The sequence below is a fragment of the Heptranchias perlo genome, chromosome 45, assembly GCF_035084215.1.
Source record: "Heptranchias perlo isolate sHepPer1 chromosome 45, sHepPer1.hap1, whole genome shotgun sequence".
NCBI classification, from domain to species: domain Eukaryota; kingdom Metazoa; phylum Chordata; class Chondrichthyes; order Hexanchiformes; family Hexanchidae; genus Heptranchias; species Heptranchias perlo.
In genome coordinates, this window is record NC_090369.1 from 1,625,935 (window position 1) to 1,650,853 (window position 24,919).

The following is a 24,919-nucleotide window of genomic DNA, read 5'->3' on the forward strand; positions in this document are numbered from 1 at the left end:
ATTAGTAGTACCAGCGACTGAGGAGAGGGGAGGTGCTGAATAATGAGCACTCACTCTGGATGGTGTACCATCGCCACACACTGGCAGAAACCTGGCTCAGCAGCAGGCTCCACCATGGCCCAGAGAGTGTGGTGCCAGGATAGAAGGGGTCTGCAATACACAAAGAATTTCCAGCACAGGGACAGGCCATTCAGCCCATCTAGTCTATCCCGGTGTTAATGCTCCACATGACCCTCCTCCCTCCATATCACCCTATCCTTCTATTCCTTTCTCCCTCATGTGTTTATCCAGCTTCCCCTTAAATCCATCTCTGTTATTCACCTCAACCACTCCCTGTGGGAGTGAGTTCCACATTCTCACCACTCTCTGGGTAAAGAAGTTTCTCCTGAATTCCCGATTGGATTTATTACTAACTATCTTATATTTACGGCCCCTAGTTCTGGTCTCCCCCACAAGTGGAAACATCATCTCTACGTCTCCCCTGTCAAATCCTTTCAAAATCTTAAAGACCTCTATCAGGTCGCCCCTCAGCCTTCTCTTTTATAGAGAAACGAGCCCCAGCCTGTTCAGTCTTTCCTGATAGTTAGAACCTCTCCATTTAGGGGAATTAAACCATTGTAGCTCCCACCATCCTGTGTTGAACCCCGAAAAACACTTACATACTTATTTCTTTACACTTTTAATTAGTCATCAATTTTTTAAAAAACTCTCAGAGTTTTGATTAAAACATTAAACTCAAAGCCCTTCCCCCTTTTCTCATCAAAGCCTGTCTTCGATTTTAAAAATCTTCGGTCCTGTTTGACGTCCTCTCCGTCACGGACAGGCCTCCGACCGCTTCCACAATGTCTCGCTGCTCCAGCAACACGGGACTCTCCGAAGGCGGCGCCTGGCTCTCCGACGCCTGCGTGCGGCTCTCCGAAGGCGGCGCCCGGCTCTCCGACGCCTGCGTGCGGCTCTCCGAAGGCGGCGCCCGGCTCTCCGACGCCTGCGTGCGGCTCTCCGAAGGCGGCGCCCGGCTCTCCGACGCCTGCGTGCGGCTCTCCGAAGGCGGCGCCCAGCTCTCCGACGCCTGCGTGCGGCTCTCCGAAGGCGGCGCCCAGCTCTCCGACGCCTGCGTGCGGCTCTCCGAAGGCGGTGCCCGGCTCTCCTTTGCCAACAGGTTGTTCTTCTTTAAGAAACAGGCCTCCTGATACGGAGGGCGGATGGGCGGCTGGGTGGGTGGAGTGTAGGTGTACTCCTTGCTGGGATCCAGCTGGAGAGAGGGCAGCAACGCAAGAGTTACTGGTTAAAAATCAATCAAACATGTAACCATACACTGAACCATCTGGTGTCGGCCGGGGTTCAGTGGGTCTCACAATCTCACCTCTGAGTCAGAGGGTCGTGGGTTCGAGCCCCCACTCCAGAGACATGAGCATATAATCTAGGCTGACACTCCCAGTACAGTACTGAGGGAGCGCCGCACCGTCGGAGGGGCGGTACCGAGGGAGCGCCGCACCGTCGGAGGGGCGGTACCGAGGGAGCGCCGCACCGTCGGAGGGGCGGTACCGAGGGAGCGCCGCACCGTCGGAGGGGCGGTACCGAGGGAGCGCCGCACCGTCGGAGGGGCGGTACCGAGGGAGCGCCGCACCGTCGGAGGGGCGGTACCGAGGGAGCGCCGCACCGTCGGAGGGGCGGTACCGAGGGAGCGCCGCACCGTCGGAGGGGCGGTACCGAGGGAGCGCCGCACCGTCGGAGGGGCGGTACCGAGGGAGCGCCGCACCGTCGGAGGGGCGGTACCGAGGGAGCGCCGCACCGTCGGAGGGGCGGTACCGAGGGAGCGCCGCACCGTCGGAGGGGCGGTACCGAGGGAGCGCCGCACCGTCGGAGGGGCGGTACCGAGGGAGCGCCGCACCGTCGGAGGGGCGGTACCGAGGGAGCGCCGCACCGTCGGAGGGGCCGTCTTTCGGATGAGATGTTAAACCGAGGCCCCGTCTGCCCTCTATAGTGGACGTAATAGATCCCACGTTACTATTCGAAGAGCAGGGGAGTTCTCCCCGGTGTACCACAGCCAGTATTTATCTCTCAACCGGCATCACTAAAACAGATCATCTGGTCATTATCTCACTGCTGTTTGTGGGATCTTGCTGTGCGCAAATTGGCTGCTGCATTTCCTACATTACAACAGTGACCACACTTCAAAAAAGTACTTAATTGGCCGTGAAGCGCTTTGGGACGTCCTGAGGTTGTGAAAGGCGCTGTAGAAATGCAAATAATTTTTCTTTCGAGTGGGGAGTGCCACGGGATCTTTTACGTCCACCAGAGAGGGCAGACTCAGCTTAACGTCTCGTCCTCCAGTGCGGCGCTCCTTCAGCACTGACCCTCCGACGGTGCGGTGCTCCCTCAGCACTGACCCTCCGACGGTGCGGTGCTCCCTCAGCACTGACCCTCCGACGCTCCCTCAGCACTGACCCTCCGACGGTGCGGCGTTCCCTCAGCGCTGACCCTCCGACGGTGCAGCGCTCCCTCAGTCCGACAGTGCGGCGCTCCCTCAGCGCTGCCCCTCCGACAGTGCGGCGCTCTGCTGCTCCGTGGAGAGCTCCAATGGGTTCTAAGCACGGTGAACCACACTCCCAGTTACCTTTCGGGCTTCGGACATCTCTCAATAGTGCAGTAGCTGGCTGCTCCTACCTGTAAGGGGTAGGTCTTGTCCGAGTCGTACGCGCTGAGATCTCCACACGCGAGGAAAGGAACTATCACCCTGTTGGGGCCTTCAAGCTGGTTGAAGTCCACGTCTGCAACAGAGGGAAGGGAAACACAAAAGGGGATGATTAGTCCTCGCGGCATCGGGGAGTCGGACGAGCCGGAGTCTGAGGAGAGAGACGCGTTGGGCTCAGAGGGAAGAAATCCATCGGCGCTCCCAACTCTCGGTACAGAGGAGGGGGCCTGTTCTTACCGTAGCAGTGGTCCAGCAGCGGGTTGGACATGTTGGGCACATACCCCTCGGGCGGGGAGTAACCCCGGCACACCACAAACGCTTCTGCGGAAGAGAAAACACCAGAGTCGGCCCAGGCTCGAAACACCAACCCTACGTTCTACATCCTCGCAATAGTCAAACCCCGAGTTAGGCGGCAGCTAATTAACGGGGGCTGTGGAGTCATTATTTTAACGTCAGTTTTACAGTCTTTGGAATAAATTTAGGTCTAGTCTCTGTCTAGTCCTTTGTTCCCAAATTCGTCGTACTAGCAGATCTCCCGTGGCATTGCTCACGGTAGCTCAGTGGACACCCTGTTTTACAACAGAAACATTGCAACATGCCTACTGATTAGACTGGTAAAGGTGGCACCCTCAAAAATCAGAACTGCAAGTACCTCCTTTCAAGCGGGCACCGCTAAGATCAATCTAAATCAGGGCCCAATCAGACTGGACGAACTAGTTCGGTATTTTGTCCGTTTTGATCAATGGATGTCTTGTGACGCCCGCCGCTCGTGGAAAGCTCTGATCGTTCCGGTGGGCACCGCGCGTTCCCTCTCCAGGACCAACCGGGCACAGACAAGACCCGCAGAAGCGAGACAGGCCGCCAGAGCGACCTGCCCCGTGGGTCCTACCCGTCCTGGGCCTGTGGATGACGGTTTTGGCCAGGCCCAGGAGCAAACCCACAAAAAGGTCCTCCAACTGGCACCCCCACCCCCCCACACCCCACCCCCTGCCCCAAGCAGCCTAAGATCAGGAGTGTGAACACACTCTCATTCTCTTACTGAGTTGATGTCCCCATGAGGCCACACGATCAAATTTCTGTAATCAGGCGCCGCGTGAGGTCAGTCAGAGGCTAATTGCTGCAGGAAGTGCCTGTAGATTGGCGGCTGCTTATAAATCCCAGGCTCCTCCCCAAAGGTCGGAAGAAATCAGTAGCAAACGATGGGCTTTCTTTGTACACTTTTACTTCTGAACGAGCGGAATCTGGTGCCCAAAGTGCGACAAGACAGGTTTGTGTCGTAGAAAGACATCGAGTGAAAAAGGTCGTTTCTACTTTGCAGGTTTTAATTCTCGTCTTTTCAAAATTGATGTTCCTGTCCTGCTAACACATCTGCACGGTGGATAATACACCCTTAACCTCCGCGGCCGCAAAACACTCCCCGCGGGACTGCATCAGCGGAACGTCCTCGAGTGAGCAACTGGGCTCGAGGAAGCTCCCAATCTCAAGGCAGATCCTCACCGGGCTGGGTCCAGAGATGGCTCCCCTCCCCCCAGAGGTGAAAGAACAGCGGGGGGCCCAACCGAGCGTAGCACCTGGCCAACCGCCCCCCCCCCCCCCCCACCCCGCTACGATAAACGAAAGGCAACCCTTACGCCCGGCCGGGAAGACTCTTACCGATGCTGGAGTTACGGCTGCTCCGCGGCTTTGCGCACGTGACTTCGGAGAAGAAGATCTTCAGCTGTGAGTACAGGAGCGTGACGTCCTTCCCGCGGAAGATCTGTCGGGAGTTGCGAAGCGATGGGAAATCGGGCAAGGAGGCAATCAGAAACAGGCCGGTCAGAGCACAACTTTCTCTCCTCTCCCCTCCCCTTCCCCCTGCTGGGGCAAAAAGTTCTCAACTCTCCCGTCTCGGCCAGCTGGGCCACACTTTACGGGGCGGGGGGTTGCCAGGCCCGTCGTTTGATCGACAGCAGCATCAGAGCTGGGTCTCACCCTTCGATCAACAACAAAGACCTGCGTTTATCCAGCGCCTTTAAGGCAGTAAAACGTCCCGAGGCGCTTCACAGGAGCGTAAATCGGACAAACGACGACACCGAGCCACATAAGGAGATATTAGGACAGGTGACCAAAAGCTGGGTCAAAGAGGGAGGTTTTAAGGAGCGCCTTAAAGGAGGAGAGAGAGGCGGAGAGGTTGAAGGAGGGAATTCCAGAGCTTAGGGCCCAGGCAGCCGACAGTGCGGCGAAGGGAGTGGTGGATCACACGCACACATCTGGCTGAATTTTTATTATAGTATCGCTCTCCCTGCAGTCCCTGAAGCTGATATTCAGGGTTTCCGTTTGTCACTCGATTTTGTGCTTTCCTTTGAACCGGACGAAAACGCCAAAATTGGCGCAAATTAAAAATATTTTAAAATAAACCCCCCACCCCCCAAAAAAAGGATTAGCCCAAAGAAAGATTGACAGTCCTGCCCTACTGAATATGCAGGAAACATCCCTTAACACAAAAGAGAACGGGAGCGGTGTGCCAGGTCCAAGTGGACACCTACCTTTGCTACAAAGGTCCCTCCGTGTTTCAGCACGTGGGTGGTGATGTTAAGAGCCTGGAAACAAGACAGGGAACATGAGACAAGCCACACAGTTAACTTTGTCCGGGAGTACAAAGACCACGCAGCGTGACCCATTATCTACAGGAATCCCTGTAGTTTACGTCAATGATTTGTCGGAATTTTCAAATGAATGGGGTTTTACTGAGTTTAATGCTTAGTTTCAAGATGGCTGCCATCCTTTTCCCTAATCTAAGATCCAGCCCTCCAATTCCCTAATCTAAGATCCGGCCCTCCAATTCCCTAATCTAAGATCCGGCCCTTCAATTCCCTAATCTAAGATGGCAGCCCTCCAATTCCCTAATCTAAGATGTGGAGATGCCGGTGATGGACTGGGGTTGACAATTGTAAACAATTTTACAACACCAAGTTATAGTCCAACAATTTTATTTTTAATCCCACAAGCTTTCGGGGGCTTTCCCCTTCCTCAGGCGGTGTGGAAATGACATTTTCGAATCCTTCGCATTTTAAGATCACAAAACAATGCCTGGTGATTACTGCCCGTTGCCAAGGCAATCACAGTGAGCAGACAGAAAGGTGTCACCTAAAAAGGCCACCGAATATACAAACCCCAAAAAAAGAGAGAGATAAGGAAGACAGTCAATGACCCGTTATATTAAAAACAGATAACATTTGTTCGCTGGTGGGGTTACGTGTAGTGTGACATGAACCCAAGATCCCGGTTGAGGCCGCCCTCATGGGTGCGGAACTTGGCTATCAATTTCTGCTCGACGATTTTGCGTTGTCGTGTGTCTCGAAGGCCGCCTTGGAGTATTCTTACCCGAAGGTCGGTGGCTGAATGTCCATGACTGCTGAAGTGTTCCCCGACAGGGAGACAACCCTCCTGTTTGGCGATTGTTGCGCGGTGTCCGTTCATCCGTTGTCGCAGCGTCTGCATGGTCTCGCCAATGTACCATGCTCTGGGGCATCCTTTCCTGCAACGTATGAGGTAGACAACGTTGGCCGAGTCACAGGAGTATGAACCGTGCACCTGGTGGGTGGTGTCCTCTCGTGTGATGGTGGTATCTGTGTCGATGATCTGGCATGTCTTGCAGAGGTTACCGTGGCAGGGTTGTGTCGTGTCGTGGACGCTGTTCTCCTGAAAGCTGGGTAATTTGCTGCGAACGATGGTCTGTTTGAGGTTGGGTGGCTGTTTAAAGGCGAGTAGTGGAGGTGTGGGGATGGCCATGGCGAGGTGTTCGTCGTCATTGATGACATGTTGAAGGCTGCGGAGAACATGGCGTAGTTTCTCCGCTCCGGGGAAGTACTGGACGACGAAGAGTACCCTTTGTCATCCAGTACTTCCCCGGAGCGGAGAAACTACGCCATGTTCTCCGCAGCCTTCAACATGTCATCAATGACGACGAACACCTCGCCATGGCCATCCCCACACCTCCACTACTCGCCTTTAAACAGCCACCCAACCTCAAACAGACCATCGTTCGCAGCAAATTACCCAGCTTTCAGGAGAACAGCGTCCACGACACGACACAACCCTGCCACGGTAACCTCTGCAAGACATGCCAGATCATCGACACAGATACCACCATCACACGAGAGGACACCACCCACCAGGTGCACGGTTCATACTCCTGTGACTCGGCCAACGTTGTCTACCTCATACGTTGCAGGAAAGGATGCCCCAGAGCATGGTACATTGGCGAGACCATGCAGACGCTGCGACAACGGATGAACGGACACCGCGCAACAATCGCCAAACAGGAGGGTTGTCTCCCTGTCGGGGAACACTTCAGCAGTCATGGACATTCAGCCACCGACCTTCGGGTAAGCATACTCCAAGGCGGCCTTTGAGACACACGACAACGCAAAATCGTCGAGCAGAAATTGATAGCCAAGTTCCGCACCCATGAGGGCGGCCTCAACCGGGATCTTGGGTTCATGTCACACTACACGTAACCCCACCAGCGAACAAATGTTATCTGTTTTTAATATAACGGGTCATTGACTGTCTTCCTTATCTCTCTCTCTCTCTCTCTCTCTTTTTTTGGGGTTTGTATATTCGGTGGCCTTTTTAGGTGACACCTTTCTGTCTGCTCACTGTGATTGCCTTGGCAACGGGCAGTAATCACCAGGCATTGTTTTGTGATCTTAAAATGCGAAGGATTCGAAAATGTCATTTCCACACCGCCTGAGGAAGGGGAAAGCCCCCGAAAGCTTGTGGGATTAAAAATAAAATTGCTAATCTAAGATGGCAGCTCTCCAATTCCCTAATCTAAGATGGCTGCCATCCTTTTCCCTAATCTAAGATCCAGCCCTCCAATTCCCTAATCTAAGATCCGGCCCTTCAATTCCCTAATCTAAGATGGCAGCCCTCCAATTCCCTAATCTAAGATGGCAGCTCTCCAATTCCCTAATCTAAGATGGCTGCCATCCTTTTCCCTAATCTAAGATCCAGCCCTCCAATTCCCTAATCTAAGATCCGGCCCTCCAATTCCCTAATCTAAGATCCAGCCCTCCAATTCCCTAATCTAAGATCCGGCCCTCCAATTCCCTAATCTAAGATCCGGCCCTCCAATTCCCTAATCTAAGATGGCAGCTCTCCAATTCCCTAATCTAAGATGGCAGCCCTCCAACCCCTAACAGCCATCAAAGAGGAGACATTCATCCCATCTGCCTTGCGAACGGACATTGTACGTATACTGGTTAATCAAGGCAAAGGCTTTTTAACAGGACTTACCGCCAGCAGCAGTTGGGCTTGGATATATTCATCGATATCATGGAGACCGGTTACTGGAATGGAAAGAGATATTTACATAAGGAACCGTTAGAAGTCACAGCACCATAGTTACAGGGAGAAATATCGACATAGCAGGGGAAAAAACAAACTTCATCCCTCCTGTCTGGGCTGCAGCTCAACCTAGATCACTGCTTCACTCAGCTACACCTCTCCTGCTTCACTGCCAAGAGACTTTCATCCAGTTCTGTCTGTACTGGTTCAAACCCAGCTCACTCTACACTGTCCCATCAAACACTCCCAGGGCAGGTACAGCACGGGTTAGATACAGAGTAAAGCTCCCTCTACACTGTCCCATCAAACACTCCCAGGGCAGGTACAGGGTTAGATACAGAGTAAAGCTCCCTCTACACTGTCCCATCAAACACTCCCAGGGCAGGTACAGCACGGGTTAGATACAGAGTAAAGCTCCCTCGACACTGTCCCATCAAACACTCCCAGGGCAGGTACAGCACGGGTTAGATACAGAGTAAAGCTCCCTCTACACTATCCCATCAAACACTCCCAGGGCAGGTACAGCACAAGTTAGATACAGCGTAAAGCTCCCTCTACACTCTCCCATCAAACACTCCCAGGGCAGGTACAGGGTTAGATACAGAGTAAAGCTCCCTCTACACTGTCCCATCAAACACTCCCGGGGCAGGTACAGCACGGGTTAGATACAGAGTAAAGCTCCCTCTACACTGTCCCATCAAACACTCCCGGGGCAGGTACAGGGTTAGATACAGAGTAAAGCTCCCTCTACACTGTCCCATCAAACACTCCCGGGGCAGGTACAGCACGGGTTAGATACAGAGTAAAGCTCCCTCTACACTGTCCCATCAAACACTCCCGGGGCAGGTACAGCACGGGTTAGATACAGAGTAAAGTTCTCTCTAAATGTCCCAACAATGTGCCTCAGCTGCAGCCTCAGGGAAGTGCTCCATACAATATCCCCACTTCCGGCACCAGCCACCCTGTGGCCTCTCTGAGTGAGACGGCCCAGTGTCAGGTTAGGAGCAAGTTTGCGCTGTGGACCCACACCCGCTGGGAACCCAGCCAGAGACTGCACTGAACTGCCCACCCGACACTTGGCGTACACGCAGGGGAACTGTAATCGTACCGTCAGGCGCTCCGTCACAAACCACCAGGTCTGAGGCCTCTCCCTCAAAATGCCTGATAATCTCCTGGGCAGTAGAAACCTACAAGACAGAAGAGATGAGCAGCCATATTTTTAGTTCAATCTCAGAATGGGGGCGTCGCTGGCAAAGCCGACATTTATATAGACAGAGTTACATCGAGTCTACAGCACAGAAACAGGCCGTTCGGCCCATCTGGTCTATGCTGGTGTTTATGCTCCACACGAGCCTCCTCCCTCTACTTCATCTCACCCTATCAACATATCCTTTGTGCTTATCTAGCTGGCCCTTATCGCCCATCCCTAATTGCCCTTGAGAAGGTGGTGGTGAGCCGCCTTCTTGAACCGCTGCAGTCCATGCGGTGAAGGTTCTCCCACAGTGCTGTTAGGGAGGGAGTTCCAGGATTTGGACCCAGCGACGATAAAGGAACGGCCGATATATGTCCCAGTCGGGATGGTGTGTGACTCGGTGGGGAACGTGCAGGTGGTGTTGTTCCCACGTGCCTGCTGCCCTTGTCCTTCTAGGTGGTAGAGGTCGCGGGTTTGGGAGGTGCTGTCGAAGAAGCCTTGGCGACTTGCTGCAGTGCATCATGGGAGGATTCTCCACTTCCTTTCCCAAGTCTGTCGCACTAACGTCCCAGAGGGGGTAATTTTATAGCCTGATGCATGACTTTCAGACTTTTTTTTTGGCTCCCCCACTGGCCTCTTGCGCATCCCCCGATTTCCATTGCTCCACCGTTGGCGGCCGTGCCTTCAGCTGCCTGGGCCCTAAGCTCTGGAATTCCCTCCCTAAATCTCTCCGCCTCTCTCTCTCCTCCTTAAAACCTACCTCTTTGACCAAGCTTTTGGTCACCTGTCCTAATATCTCCTTATGTGGCTCGAAGTCATATTGTTGTGAAGCGCCTTGGGGTGTTTTACTATGTTAAAGGCGCTGGATAAATGCACATTGCTGTTGTTGTCGTCTCATACTGAGCCATACAGACCAAGAAACTCTCCGGTTCGATCCCTGGTGTATGCTGCGTTTGCCAATCTCAGCCAGGGTGGTGGGACTACAATCAGTGCCCTTTAGGCTAGGGAGCGAACAAATAAATGTGGTCACCACACAGAACCTCCCGCTGGAAAGTGTGTGTGTGGATGTCGGGCGAGGAAGGGATCGGCCTTGGCTGTGATGCCCTCAACAATCAAACAGGCTGCGGACACACGGGGTCACGCACGGAGACTGGCCACGCGGGTCAGGTACCGAAGGTCGGCTTGCACTTGCGCTGGGATATGGGTTCCACAACTCCTCGCTCCAGGAGGGGGGACAGGGAGGGGAAAAAGAAAATCTTGTACGATCCCTTGTGTTACCTTGGTGATGTCTCCCTGGATCTGGATGACTCCAGGGAGAGGAGCCATGGCCTGGAGATCGACAGCAACGATTTTGATTTCCGAGCTCTTGCCATCTTCCCTTCTGTGCGCAGGAACAAAAAAATAAACAAGAAGGTTTAGGGCAGGGGGGCGGTGACTGGAAACGGGGCATCCACGAGCGCCAACAGTCGGGCGCCAACAAGGGAGAGCAGGGACATGAAAGCAGAACGTCTGGGGCGCTGTGCCCACCAGACGATGGGTGTCAACGATAAGGCAGAACGGATGGAGCGTAGAGACAGTCTCTGAAACCATGGCCACATGCTCCTTGGAAAATAAGAGTCTATATGGGGAAGAGGAGCAAAGGGATCTAAGGGCACAGATTCACGAGTCACTAAAGGTAGTGACGCAGGTTAACAAGGCCATAAAAAAGGCAAACCAAGCACTGGGGTTCATTTCTAGAGGGACAGAATTGAAAAGCAGAGAAGTTACATTAAACTTGTTTAGAACGTTGGTTAGACGACATGTGGAGCACTGTGCACAGTTCTGGTCTCCTTATACCTTGGTTAGACCACACTTGGAGCACTGTGCACAGTGCTCCGTCTCCATATACCTTGGTTAGGCCACATCTGGAGCACTGAGCACAGTCCTGGTCTCCATGTTACAAGAAGAATATAGAAGCACTGCAGAAGGTGCAAAAAAGATCTACAAGGATGATACCAGAACTGAGAGCTTATACTCATAGGAAAGATTGAACAGGCTGGGGCTCTTTTCTCTAGAAAAGAGAAGGCTGAGGGGTGACCTGATTGAGGTCTTTAAGATTATGAAGGGGTTCGATAGGGTAGACGTGGAGAAGATGTTTCCACTTGTGGGGGAGACCAAAACTAGGGGCCATAAATATAAGATAGTCACTAATAAATCCAATCGGGAATTCAGGAGAAACTTCTTTACCCAGAGAGCGGTGAGAATGTGGAACTCGCTCCCACAGGGAGTGGTTGAGGCGAATAACATAGGTGCATTTAAGGGGAAGCTCGATAAAGATATGATGGAGAAAGGAACAGAAGGATATGTTGATAGGGTGAGATGAAAAGGGGTGGGAGGCAGCTCGTGTGGAGCATGAACACCGGCATAGACCAGTTGGGCCGAATGGCCTGTTTCTGTGCTGTAAAATTCTACGTAATTGTATGGTTTGCGGGGGAATATCCTAGTGAATTTTCTGTGTTGTTCGCCACGGTCAATTAAGGAGTTGGAAACAACTGCGAAAACCCAGCTCCACAAAGCCACCCAGTGACCAGTGCCTGCAACTGCACCGTGACGGTTGACATGGCAAAATTGAATGGGAAACATTGCGCAGCAGCTTACAATGGTAAATGTTGACAAAGTGTGACCAAAGATCGTGACAACAGGAAGTGAGGTCGGTGGACAGAACGTACGTGCACAACACAAGACTTTTAATAGTACAGTTAGGTTGAAATCAGGGAAAGGCTCCCATCTAAAACTTACTTGAGTTTCCGGCTCAGGACCTGACTCCAGCTCCCGGGGGCAGCGCACAGATCCACTGCTCTGCAAACTCCTGGGGGAAGGGAAAAAAAATCATTTATTGATTTTACAGCACTGCTTAACAGAGCTAAAATATTTAAAGACTTTGAAACGTCCCAGCCCTCAGCAGAGTGGCCATTCCTCATGTGAAATCCCCGACGGTGAGTGTCAGAAAGCTATTCGACAGCAGGAGCCATCACAGCCAAGTCTGATCCTCTCCTCACCTGCATTTCCAATGGAAGAAGGGGGGAGGTTGTCACTAGAGAGTGATCAGGACTTGGATTCCAGATTCTACTCTCCCCTCCCTAATCCAGGACAATGGTAGCACCCTTCCCGCCGCTACAGATAAACTAACTCGGCACTGTTTTAAGCAGGAAAGAGGAGAGGTGGAGAGGAAATTCCAAAGCTTAGGACCCAGAAGACTGAAGGCACGGCCCCCAGTGGTGGGGCAAAGGAAGTGGGGGATGCACAAGAGGCCAGAGTTGGAGGAACGCAGAGATCCGGGAGGGTTGTAGGGGCTGGAGGAGGTCACAGAGATAGGGAGGGGGGCGAGGGCTATGGAGGGATTTGAACAGAAGGATGATAATTTGAAAATCAAGGTGTTCCCGGACCGGGAGCCAATGTAGGTCAGTGAGCACTGGGGGTGATGAGTGAACAGGACTTGATGCAAGTCAGGATACAGGCAGCAGAGTTTTGAATGAACTCAAGTTCATGGAGGTTGGAAGATGAGAGGCCGGCCAGAAGAGCAGAAGAGCATTAGAACAGTAACAACCTGCATTTATATAATGTCCCAAAGTGCTTCACAGAGGTGTAATAAAAGATGCCAAGCAAAGGAGGATTGATAAAAAGCTTGGTCGAAGAGGTGGGATGTTAAGGAGGGTCTTAAAGGAGGAGAGGGAGGTGTAGAGGTGGAGTTACATGCTCTTATAATAGTGATTCATACCCTGGAAGAGGTTATACTCTTCGTCCAGCTGCAGCAATTTAAAGGCACTCCTCGCTCTCCACCCCTCCTCTTTCGCTAGGCGGTAATAAATGTCACGTTTATCTTTTGACGAGCGCCCCATCTTCACTCAGCAACTGAAAGACACAAGTTATGTTCTTATCAGATCCTGCATTTTTTTTTAAGATCACAAACTAACTACAGCTAGAAAGCGTCCTTGCCCCTCCTTCCTGGCCGACGGTGCAATCCGTCCCTAAGACTTTGCCAACGCCGCTCTGGGGAAAGATTTCCTCCGATATCGAAACCGCGACACATATTTATGACACAAACCATTGAGGCTTACAGAGCAGCAGGAGGCCATTTGCCCCATCCTGTCTGTGACAGCTCTTCACCAGAGCAATCCAGAACTAATCCCACCGCCCCGCTCCCTCCTCATAGCCTTCGAACCGGTTATGAGGAGGCAGGTGAGAAAAGGCATCAAGTCTGATTCTCCTCTCCTAGTGGGGTGAATCGGTGGGTCCCTGATCAATCCTTTGACAATCGTTCGTAGTCGAAAGCCGGCACTGGCCTCCTTCTGTGCTGTATCATTCTAAGGCAAGTAATTCTGAATCTCTGCACTCGAGAAGCCCAGTCCTCCGCCCAAAACCTGGGCTCGTTCAGACACCACACTGCCTCTTCGGTTAGCATTTCAACTCTCACGTGCCCCTTCCACTATCTCCTCCCTCCCGCTCGCTCGCTGCACCTGAACCATGATGTGGAGATGCTTCTGAACCACAAGAAGGTGAACTACATAGCAGGTGACACTTCTAAAGCCCAACTCCTTCAAATGAGGCAACCTCCCAGGGAAGTCAAGCAATAAAGCAAGACAATAAATGGCCAAGTGCCAGTGGCAGATTGACTGCATGCCCATTTTCACCAACGGTGCTTCCTGGTAAACAATGGCACACAGTAAAAGGTGCCATTTAACTTTTCCCTTATTCTTGCACTCCTAGAAAGCAATGGGAATAACTGTATTCACAAATAACCATCCCACAGCCTAGCCTGGCCAGCCCTGCGCCATTTTAACTGCCCTCACCCACAGTCTCTCTCTCTCTCCTCGCAACCGCGGAAGGACCCCGCCACCCAGCCGCCTAACGCGCGCCCGACTCGCCCTTTTGATCCCCTAACCCAGAGCGCTCGGAAGAAGAATGAAAAAGCGCCGTAACTTCTGTAATCGTTTCAAAAGAAAAACCCCCAAAAAAATCCGCACCGTTTTCGCCAACGTTTATCTTTTCGTCCCGCCGGAGGGGGCTGCAGTACCGACTCCGGCCAGCGAGGACTCGAGGGGGGCGCTATAGAGTTGGCGCGGCGGCGGCGGTTGGCGCCCCGCCCCGCGCCCATCGCGCGCTCGATTTAAACGGCGAGCGCGTGCGGTGACGGTTGGGAGCCGTTAAGATGGCGGGGTGGGGGCAAAACCGGGTGCTGGATATGGCGGTAGAGTATATTGAAGGACAAATCGATAATTGTTTTAAAAGTGGCCCATTTAGGGTGGTTTACGGGTAAAGGCTTGTGCTTCTCCGAGCAACTGTGGGAATCTTTGGTATTTCTGGTGCCGATCCTGACCCGGCATTTCTCATCCGCGTCCAGAATGTTCAACCCGCCTTTTCCCTTCACACCTCTGACGGGCCGGGAGTTTCTCTTATTTTATTTCAGATTTCCATTTCTTCCTATTCCCCCTCCCCCCCCCCCCCCCGGCGTAAGGATGCAAGCCTGGCTCTGATCATCGAATCACACAGCACAGAAGGAGGCCATTCGGCCCGTCGTGCCAGTGCTGGCTCTTTAAAAGAGCTCTCCAATTAGTCCTACTCCTCCCCTACCCTTTCCCCTGCAACTATTTCCCCTTCTTTGTATTTATCCAATTCCCTTTTGAAAGTTATTATGGAATCTTACTGTGATGCCCCCCATAGTTGAATATCCCACAGACTCTCCCTGTCCAGTCTTTCGCATGATGAAGGGTCACCCCGGGGAGATCATCAGATGGTGCCCATGGAATCCCAGTAAGAGTTAACGCCTTCAGGAGCGATGGGGAGAAAGTTGGCGCAAATAGGAGGATTTACAGTTACCCAGATTTGAATGACGCCCCCCCGACCCCCTTGTGCTTTATTTCCGCCGAGCAACCCCCTGCTCGCAACTATAGTCTCAAGATCCCAGAGAAAGTACTGTGGTAAAACCGGACATTACAACAGTGTCACTCAGCAGCCCGGAGGGTAAGTGCACCCGAAAATGGTGCTTAAAACTATTTAATTCACCAGCCTGGACAATGCTAATTTTTATCATACAGTTAGAATACACTAGCGAGCCTCTCATGGCATTGCTCATGGTAACTCAGATGATACAGTTTCAGATCCTAAGAATCGTCATCTATAATGTAGTTTTAAAATTTACATCTGCGCACAGTTCCTGCCTACAAAACTTTTAAAAAATTCGTTCATGGGATGTGGGAGTCGCTGGCGAGGCCGGCATTTATTGCCCGTCCCTTGAGAAGGTGGTGGTGAGCCGCCTTCTTGAACCGCTGCAGTCCGTGTGGTGAAGGTTCTCCCACAGTGCTGTTAGGAAGGGAGTTCTAGGATTTTGACCCAGCGACAATGAAGGAACAGCCGATATATTTCCAAGTCGGGATGGTGTGTGACTTGGAGGGGAACGTGCAGGTGGTGTTGTTCCCATGTGCCTGCTGCCCTTGTCCTTCTAGGTGGTAGAGGTCGCGGGTTTGGGAGGTGCTGTCGAAGAAGCCTTGGCGAGTTGCTGCAGTGCATCCTGTGGATGGTACACACTGCAGCCACGGTGCGCCGGTGGTGAAGGGAGTGAATGTTTAGGGTGGTGGATGGGGTGCCAATCAAGCGGGCTGCTTTGTCCTGGATGGTGTCGAGCTTCTTGAGTATTGCTGGAGCTGCACTCATCCAGGCAAGTGGAGAGTATTCCATCACACTCCTGACTTGTGCCTTGTAGATGGTGGAAAGGCTTTGGGGAGTCAGGAGGTGAGTCACTCGCCGCAGAATACCCAGCCTCTGACTTGCTCTTGTAGCCACAGTATTTATGTGGCTGGTACAGTTAAGTTTCTGGTCAATACTTCCTGTTGTCATGTTTTGGTCACAACATAATGTCAAAGTCTTCCTCTTACAAATTCCCAATGCCCATATTTATAATGGGAACTGGCTATGTAAACCTCCCCACCAATGCACTGGTTAAAAATGCCTTTACTATATAGTCAATCTGGAATTGCACCTTGGGAGACAAAACCAAGTATTCAGATGAAGTGGGGTTATGTGCCAAGAGATAGTTGAACCAGGGCTCACAGACATAATTCAGTCCCTATACTAAAGTCACCCATTCTGTCCTTATTTTTATACAATGCTATTGTTATAAATGGTTAAATAGGAAAATCATTAACAATGTTATTCAAATGGTTAAATAGGAAAACTTAGTTATTGCGAAGCACAGAAGTAGAGGTGGTTGGTGCATGGCTGAGCAGCTGGGAGATTCAAAACTGAGGCACGACGGCAGCACCAATGCTTTGTGATTTTTCTAAAATGGATCGCTGGTAATTCTCTAGTCAGGGTCGAGCCAATGCATATCCATGGCTGGTATGCAGATGTCACTTCAAAGGGAGCTGTCTGACCTCTGTTTATGTGGATTGGGAGACACTAAGTTCTCCCAGAAATATTGATATTGATCACCACCCCAGTCCATCACCAGCATCTCCACATCATGACTTCCACCTAGGACATTTGCAAATGTCCCATCAGGAAGTCCTGTGAGCAAGGTTCTTACAGTTTGACTGTCTCCGAAATTACTTGTCTGGTTTCTCGAACAGAGCCCTGATGCTTGTAAAACCTAATTTGATTGGTTGTTCTGGAGCTGCAACGTGTGCTTTTCATTGGGTTAACGTTGATTATTTGTGAACGACATCTGACTATTTTCCTTTTGTACCAGTCTGGGATGAAAAGGAAGACAATCATGTGATTAGAACTGATGCCTCACATTCCCTGGTTCCCTTTTTGCTGAATTGCTATATAGGCCAAAGCTGACTAAGGACTTCATAAGGTTCGTTTCTCATGTAATCCCTGTTCATCAATGACACGAGGTCCAAATTGTAACTTTAAAATCCTGCAAAAACCTGGTTAATTATCTCATTCTTTGAGAAATTTTGCTGTGTGAACAGTGGCTGTCACAGATGCCGACATAACAGCAGTCACTTTAAAGTCTCTCTCTAGCTCTCTCTTTCCCCCCCCCCCCCCCCCCCGCCCTCATCTTCTTGTGTTGCCCCCTATAATGTGAAGTGAAGTGAAAGCTGAAGTAATCAGTCCTGCTGTCAGCCAGTACTAACTTTTCCTTGCTTAGGCCTCTCACTAGATGGCAGTATGTGATTGAAAATGCCATTATTAGTTGGAACTGGCCGCCCCACGATCAACACTGTGCCTCTCACCAGTACCACGTTCTTTTTGTGTGTCGTAGATTCAGGGAAAACACCCGAACAAACCCAGTCCACATTCTAAAAGGAAGTAGCTACAAGGAAGAAACAAATATTAATAAAAGCACAGCAACATTCAGACCTCAAAATGGGAACAAAGTCCATTCTCCCCCAGAAGTGACAGAGAGAAGTATCAAAAGCATTACGGAAAGTGGGGCCGATTGTACCATGATTTGTTAGAGCTGGGTGTTGTCGGCGTACATGTGGAACCTGCCGTGTTTTTGGATGATGTCACCGAGGGGCAGCATGTGGATGAGAAAAAGGAGGGGTGGGGGGCAAGAACAGATCCTTGGGGGACTGTAGAGGTAACAGGGCGAGAAGAGAAACCATTGCAGAAGATTCTCTGGCTATGACTGGATAGGTAAGAGTGGAACCAGAATGTCATGTTTGGAAAATGAAAATATCGTACTGGTCAGGGTTTAAACGCACTGAGACGATAGTGTGGAGCTTTACTCTGCGTCTAAACAATGCTATATCTGACCTAGAAACACGATGCTGACACTGGGTGACAAAATTGAAAGCATGGCTCCTTCCCCAACGCTAATGTCACTCACTCTGATGATCACTAAATTCACTCAATGGTTTATCATAACAGGTAAGTTCCAGTAAACAAATGACCATTAACACCAGGAAGGATCAAATTGACAGTTCTAAACCACACCTTGCATACCACAGAGAAAAATAGACTGATCCTGTCTTGTAACAATGTTATTCTGACTCTGTTGGAATCTGAGTTTCCAATAACCGTATTAGATCACAGTATTAATAGCTAGTGCTTAACACCAAAAAATAAATCTTTGCCAACTAATTGGACCAAGTGAAGCAAGATTTAACATATGATATAATTAATTTATTTTCCCTGCACCATGAGTTCCTCACAGGGACTTTCCACAAGTTATTTACACTCTAAAACCAGTTGGCTTCACAAACCTTCTATCAAACTAGTGTGGGTGTCTGTCATTCCAATAGAACGCAACTCAAATAACAATACTTGTTGTCACAGGATGGAGTTCAGTCAAGATCATGGATGATATTCCAGCCACTGAGTCCTCAGCAGCTGCTCAATGGGAAAAGCAGCAATTGGTACTCTATAACATTTGCCACCCTCCAATCTGTCGAAACTGTTCCAGAGTCTATAGAATTTTGGAAGATGACCACCAATGCATCCACTATTTCCAGGGCCACTTCCTTTAGTACTCTGGGATGTAGATTATCAGGCCCTGGGGATTTGTCAGCCTTTAGCCCCATTAATTTCCCTAGCACTTTTTTACTAATACTGATTTCCTTCAGTTCCTTCCTCTCACGAGACCCTTGGCTCCCTAACATTTCCGGGAGGTTATTTGTGTCCTCCTGTGTGAAGACAGAACTAAAGTATGTGTTTAATTGTTCTGCCATTTCTTTGTTCCCCATTATAATGTCCCCCATTTCTGACTGTAAGGGAGCTACATTTGTCTTCACTAATCTTTTTCTCTTGACATATTTATAGAAGCTTTTACAGTCAGTTTTTATGTTCCCTGCTAGTTTACTCTCATACTCTACTTTTCTCCTCTTAATCAATCTCTTTGTTCTCCTTTGCTGAATTCTAAACTGCTCCCAATCCTCAGGCTTGCAGCTTTTTCTGGCAATTTTATATGTCTCCTCTTTGGATCTAATACTATCCCTAATTTCTTTTGTAAGCCATGGTTGAGCCACCTTTCCTCTTTTATTTTTGCGCCAGACAGAAATGAATAATTGTTGTAATTCCTGCACACATTCTTTAAATATTAGCCATTGCCTATCCACCGTCATCCCTTTTAGTAAAGTTCCCCAATCAATCCTAACCAACTCACACCTCATACTTTCGTAATTTCCTTTATTTAGATCAGGATCCTAGTTTCGGATTCCACTACTTCACTCTCCATCTTAATGAGGAATTCTATCATGTTATGGTTGCTCTTCCCTAAGGGACCCTGCACAACAAGATTGTTAATTAATCCTTTCTCATTGCACAATACCCAGTCTAGGATCACCTGTTCTCTAGTTGGTTCCTCAATGTATTGGTCTGGAAAACCATCACGTACACACTCCAGGAATTCCTCCCCCACAGTATTATTGCTAATTTGGTTTGACCAATCTATATGTAAATTAAAGTCACCCATGATTATAGTTGTACCCTTCTTGCATGCGTCTCTAATTTCCTGTTTAATGCCCTCCCCGACATCTCCACTACTGTTTGGGGGCCTATAGACAACCCCCATCAACGTTTTCTGCCCCTTGGTGTTTCTTAGCTCCACCCATACAGATTCCACATCGTGATTTTCCGAGCCAATATCCTTCCTCATTATTGCATTGATTTCCTCCTTTACGAACAATGCTACCCCACCTCCTTTCCCTTTTTGCATGTCCTTACTAAATATTGACTACCCTGGATGTTCAGTTCCCATCCTTGGTCACCCTGCAGCCATGTCTCCATAATCGCAACTATATCATACCCGTTAATATCTATCTGCGCTGTTAATTCATCTACCTTATTGCGAATGCGCGCATTAAGACACAATGCCTTTAGACTTGTCTTTTTAAGATTGCTAGTCATCTTAGTATTATTTTGCACAATGGCCCTATTTGTTTTTCGCCCTTGTTTTCTCTGCCTTCCACTATTGCTTCTTCCCTTTCTGTCTTTTGTTTCTATCCTTGTTTCCTCCTCCTCTGTCTCCCTGCTCAGTTCCCATCAGTTGGGGTTCCTGCTCCTGCTCTCCATCCAGTAAACCCCCTGGAAAAACGTCACATTGATGTCAGGCGAGGACACCATTGTGCTCAGCTGTGATGTCCCTGTTGTCAAATAGGTTCCAGACACTCACTGTCTCGGCTCACACAGAAGAATGGGCACTTGGGCAAGGTACCACAGGGCAGTTGGTGGGTGTGGAGCTGTACCTGAGAACTAGTCAGCACCTTCAGGAGAAGAAGGGAGAGAACTGAAGGGAGCAAGAACACCCCAGAAAACTAAACTCCAACCTTTTAATAAGATCCTGATGGTATCTCTCCTAGTTTCCTCCAGATGTGTGCTATGATCTTGCCCCTGTCCTTTGCCACCTCTTCAGTCTCTCCTGTTCTCAGTCCAACTTTGTTTCTCCTTGGAAATTTGCTTACGTTCATCACTTCAAACTAGTTCATTCTATGAAATGAATTTGAGATGTGTAAATACATGTCTTCTTTATCATGCTGAGGGAGGCAGGGCTGGGATGGTGTGGGTGCTTGCTGGTGTTAGGATCTGATGGTCGGGAGTTTAAGCAGTTCAGAATTTTTGTTCTCAGCGTGGAATCACTAATCTTTTTGATGGGTATATTGTGAGAGTATTACAATGTATTCAGTCAGTTGTAGGCTGACTATATATGGGCTGGCAGTTCCTGTTAATGTGATCCATATGTGCCCAGAAGCAGGTTTGGTTTTTTTTGTATCGATAGACACAATATTTTAATAAATATATTGTACCCTAATTTTCTCGGTCATTTGTGTAATATATTGGTAATATTATATTAAGAATGCTCTGGGATCATTACATACTGTTTGTTACATCAGCAATTTACAGGTTGTATCCAAGCACATAACAGGCTTGAACCAGTAGTTGTAGAGTGAATGCACTAAAAGATCCATCTCCATATCTACTTGCAGCCTCTGTGTAGTTTCCTAGCACATTGAGTTGCCACCCCATTGTATATTGATGTTCTTGCAAAGGTATTGTCAGTAAGGGCGGAGAACTTCAGTCGAGTTTGATCACAGGGTCTTGAGTCAAACACTCTGATCAAAAACAAAATATGAATGCATCAGCCGATGATCTAAACCTCAGACCCACTAAAAGTTGTTGGACACTTTTCGACGTGAAGTTTAAGATTCCCTCATTACTTGTGTAATTAAGACTGTTTGAAGTTTAAGGGTAGATGAGGAGGTTTTTACAAGTCAATGAGTAGAACTTAGGTTGTAAATGCCATGAGTTGCCACAGAGGCACTTAAAATGCCCAATTTTTAAAAGGAGATTTTCTTCTGCTCGGTGCTGACTATGGGAACCCACAGGAATTTTTTACGAACATATGAATTAAGAGCAGGAGCAGGCCATTCGGCCCCTCGAGCCTGCTCTGCCATTTGATAAGATCATGGCTGATTTGATTGTGACCTCAACCCTACTTTCCGTCTACCTACTATAACCTTTGACTCCCTTGTAAATCAGGAATCTATCCAACTCAGCCTTAAAAATATTCAATGACCCTGCCTCCACCGCTCTCTGGAATAGGGAGTTCCACAGACTCACGACCCTCTGAGAGAAAAAAATTCTCCTCATCTCCATCTTAAATGGGAGACCCTTTATTTTTAAACTGTGGCCCCTAGTTCAAGTCTCTCCTACAATGGAAAACATCCCCTCAGCATCTACCCCTTCTAGTCCCCTTAGGATTTTATATGTTTCAATAAGATCACCTCTCATTCTTCTAAACTCCAATGTATACAGGCCCAACTTGTCCAACCTTTCCTCATAAGATAACCCCCTCATCCCAGGAATCAGTTGAGGGAACCTTCTCTGAACCACCTCTAAAGCAATTATGTCCTTTCTTAAATAAGGAGATGAAAACTGCACACAGTGTTCTAGATGTGGTCTCACCAATGCCCTGTACAACTGTAGCAAAACATCTCTACTTTTGTATTCCATTCCCCTTGCAATAAATGACAACATTCCATTTGCCTTCCTAATCACTTGCTGTACCTACATACTAACTCTTTGATTCATGTACTAGGAGACCCAGATCCCTCTGTACCTTCTCCAACCTCTCCCCATTGAAATAATATACTGCTTTTTTATTCCTCCTGCCAAAGTGGACAAGTTCACATTTTCCCACATTATACTCCATCTGCCAATTTTTTGCCCACTCACTTAACCTATCTATATCCCTTTGTAGGCTCCTTATGTCCTCTTCACAACTTACTTTCCTACCTACCTTTGTGTCATCAGCAAATTTAGCAACCATATGTTTGGTCCCTTCATCCAAGTCATTGATATAGATTGTAAATAGTTGAGGCCCAAGCACTGACCCCTCTGGCACTCCACTCGTTACATCTTGCCAATCTGAAAATGACCCATTTATGTCTACTCTCTGTTTGCTGTTAGCTAACCAATCCTTTATCCATGCTAATATGTTACTTCCTACACCATGAGCTCTTATTTTGTGTAGTAGCCTTTGATGTGGCACCTTGTCAAAAGCCTTCTGGAAATCCAAGTACACCACATCCACAGGATCCCCTTTATCCACGTTGCTTGCTACTTCCTCAAAGAACTCTAATAAATGAGTCTAACACAATTTCCTTTTCACAAAGCTGTGTTGACTCTGCCTGATAGAATTGAGATTTTCTAAGTGCCCTGCTATAACCTCCTTAATAATAGATTCTAGCATTTTCCCTATGACAGATGTTAAGCTAACTGGCCTGTAGTTTCCTGCTTTCTGTCTCCCTCCTTTCTTGAATAGAGGAGTTATGTTCACTATTTTCCAATCTGATGGGACCCTTCCAGAATCTAGGGAATTTTGGAAAATTAATACCAATGCATCTACTATCTCTGCGGCCACTTCTTTTACGACCCTAGGATGAAGTCCGTCGGAACCTGGGGACTTATCAGCTTTTAGTTCTAATAATTTTTTCAAAACCCTTTCCCTGGTGATTGTAAATGTTTTAGGTTCCTCCCTCCCTTTCACCTCTTGATTCACAATTATTTCTGGCATGTTATTTGTATCCTTTACAGTGAAGACGGACGCAAAATATCTGTTCAATTCATCCGCCATTTCCTTATTCTCCATTATTAATTCCCCAGACTCACTCTCTTGAGGACCAACGCTCACTTTACTTACACTTTTCCTTTTTAAATACCTGTAGAAACTCTTACTATCTGTTTTTATATTTCTAGCTAGCTTTCTCTCGTTCTCTAATTTCTCCCTCCTTATTATTCTTTTAGTCATTCTTTGCTGTTTTTTATATTCTGACCAATTTTCTGACCTGCCACTAATCTTCGTGGAATTGTATGCTTTTTCTTTCAATTTGATACTATCTTTAACTTCCTTAGTTAGCCACGGATGGTACGTGCTTCCCCTAGAGTCTTTCTTTCTCACTGGAATGTAACTTTGCTGAATGTTATGAAATATCTCATTAAATGTCTGCCACTGCATCTCTACTAACATATCCCTTAACCTAAGTTTCCAGTTCACTTTAGCCAGCTCTATCTTCAAGCCCTCATAATTGCCCTCATTTAAATTTAAAACACTAGTCTTAGACTCCGTCAAACTGAATGCGAAATTGAATCACATTGTGATCACTGCTACCTAGAGGCTCCTTTATAATGAGGTCATTAATTAATCGTGTCTCATTACACATTACCAGATCTAGAATAGCCTGCTCTCTGGTTGGATCTAGAACATGCTGCTCTAAGAAATTGTTCCAAAAGCGGTCTATGAACTCATCTTCCAGGCTACCTTTGCCAATCAGATTCTTCCAGTCTATATGTAGATTAAAATCACCCATGATTATCGCTGTTCCTTTCTCACAAGCCCCCATTATTTCTTCCTGTATATCTTGTCCTACTGTGTGGTTACTGTTAGGGGGCATATAAACTACTACAAGTGACTTCTTGCCTTTACTATTTCTCATCTCTATGAATGGTTTTTACCATTCATCATCTTGTCATTAACAGACAAGAGTATACACAGTTCAGATCACATCCTCTGCCTACTCTTGTAAGGAGGCTTCAGGTATTTGAGCTAACGTGAAAGAGATATCGCTATCTACTCTGAAGGGTTAAAGAAACAATAATTTTCCAAGGACAGAGTCTTGAGTTTCACGAGCACAAGGGGATTTCCTCAGTTACAAGGAAATAAAGCAGAGTAGTGTGAGCTAAGGTAGATGCATAAAAATAAGCTGTGTGGAAAGGGATTTAGAAATGGCACCTATACCATTTACTAAAATCTTTGTTATATAAGTCAGGTGTTAAAAGAATGGTTGAAAGTCTGCTCTTTACCTCTATCTACCTGAACGGTAAAATTGATTACCTGCCATTGTGATCCTGTGTGTTGTATTCAGCCAGTCCTAGAGGAATGGTATAATAAACTTCGTTTTTCCCTATATTATCAATTCTTTATTGGCTGCCCGAATCCACATTATGGCAGTGGGAGCAGTTTGGAGCTGAAGAGCCCAAACAATAACACCATCTAAACATATGATAGAAGTCTCATGTCCAGCATATTTGTTACAGTTTAAACTGTCGCACTGCTCACATTTGAAAGTGTCACACAAACTAAGATTGTGTCACTTTTACACCTGATTGGCATGAATCCAACATTCATGAAACAGCAAATTGCGACTGAACAGGTAGGGAACCCAACAATGAACAAATAGCGTCTTAAAGAAACTCACACCATGCGTAGTTGAGCACAT

The 24,919-nt window shown here is 48.5% G+C and overlaps 1 protein-coding gene across 2 annotated transcripts; it reads right to left on the reverse strand.

Moving 5' to 3' along the window:
* Positions 1 to 663: 663 nt before the first annotated feature.
* Positions 664 to 14,288, reverse strand: ftsj1 (FtsJ RNA 2'-O-methyltransferase 1). 2 transcript variants are annotated; one of them, XM_067976168.1, is made up of 11 exons: positions 14,222 to 14,288; positions 12,976 to 13,109; positions 11,997 to 12,066; positions 10,497 to 10,599; positions 9,135 to 9,213; positions 7,976 to 8,028; positions 5,221 to 5,274; positions 4,349 to 4,451; positions 2,933 to 3,016; positions 2,668 to 2,771; positions 664 to 1,252 (listed from the first exon to the last, which is right to left on the reverse strand). In XM_067976168.1, the coding sequence occupies exons 2-11, from the start codon at positions 13,094 to 13,096 to the stop codon at positions 779 to 781; spliced, it is 1,245 nt and encodes a 414-aa protein (XP_067832269.1). In that variant the 5' UTR covers positions 13,097 to 13,109; positions 14,222 to 14,288; the 3' UTR covers positions 664 to 778. The 2 variants fall into 2 exon arrangements, with proteins under 2 accessions (XP_067832269.1, XP_067832270.1); XM_067976169.1 differs by lacking the exon at positions 14,222 to 14,288 and adding an exon at positions 14,048 to 14,116.
* Positions 14,289 to 24,919: the final 10,631 nt, after the last annotated feature.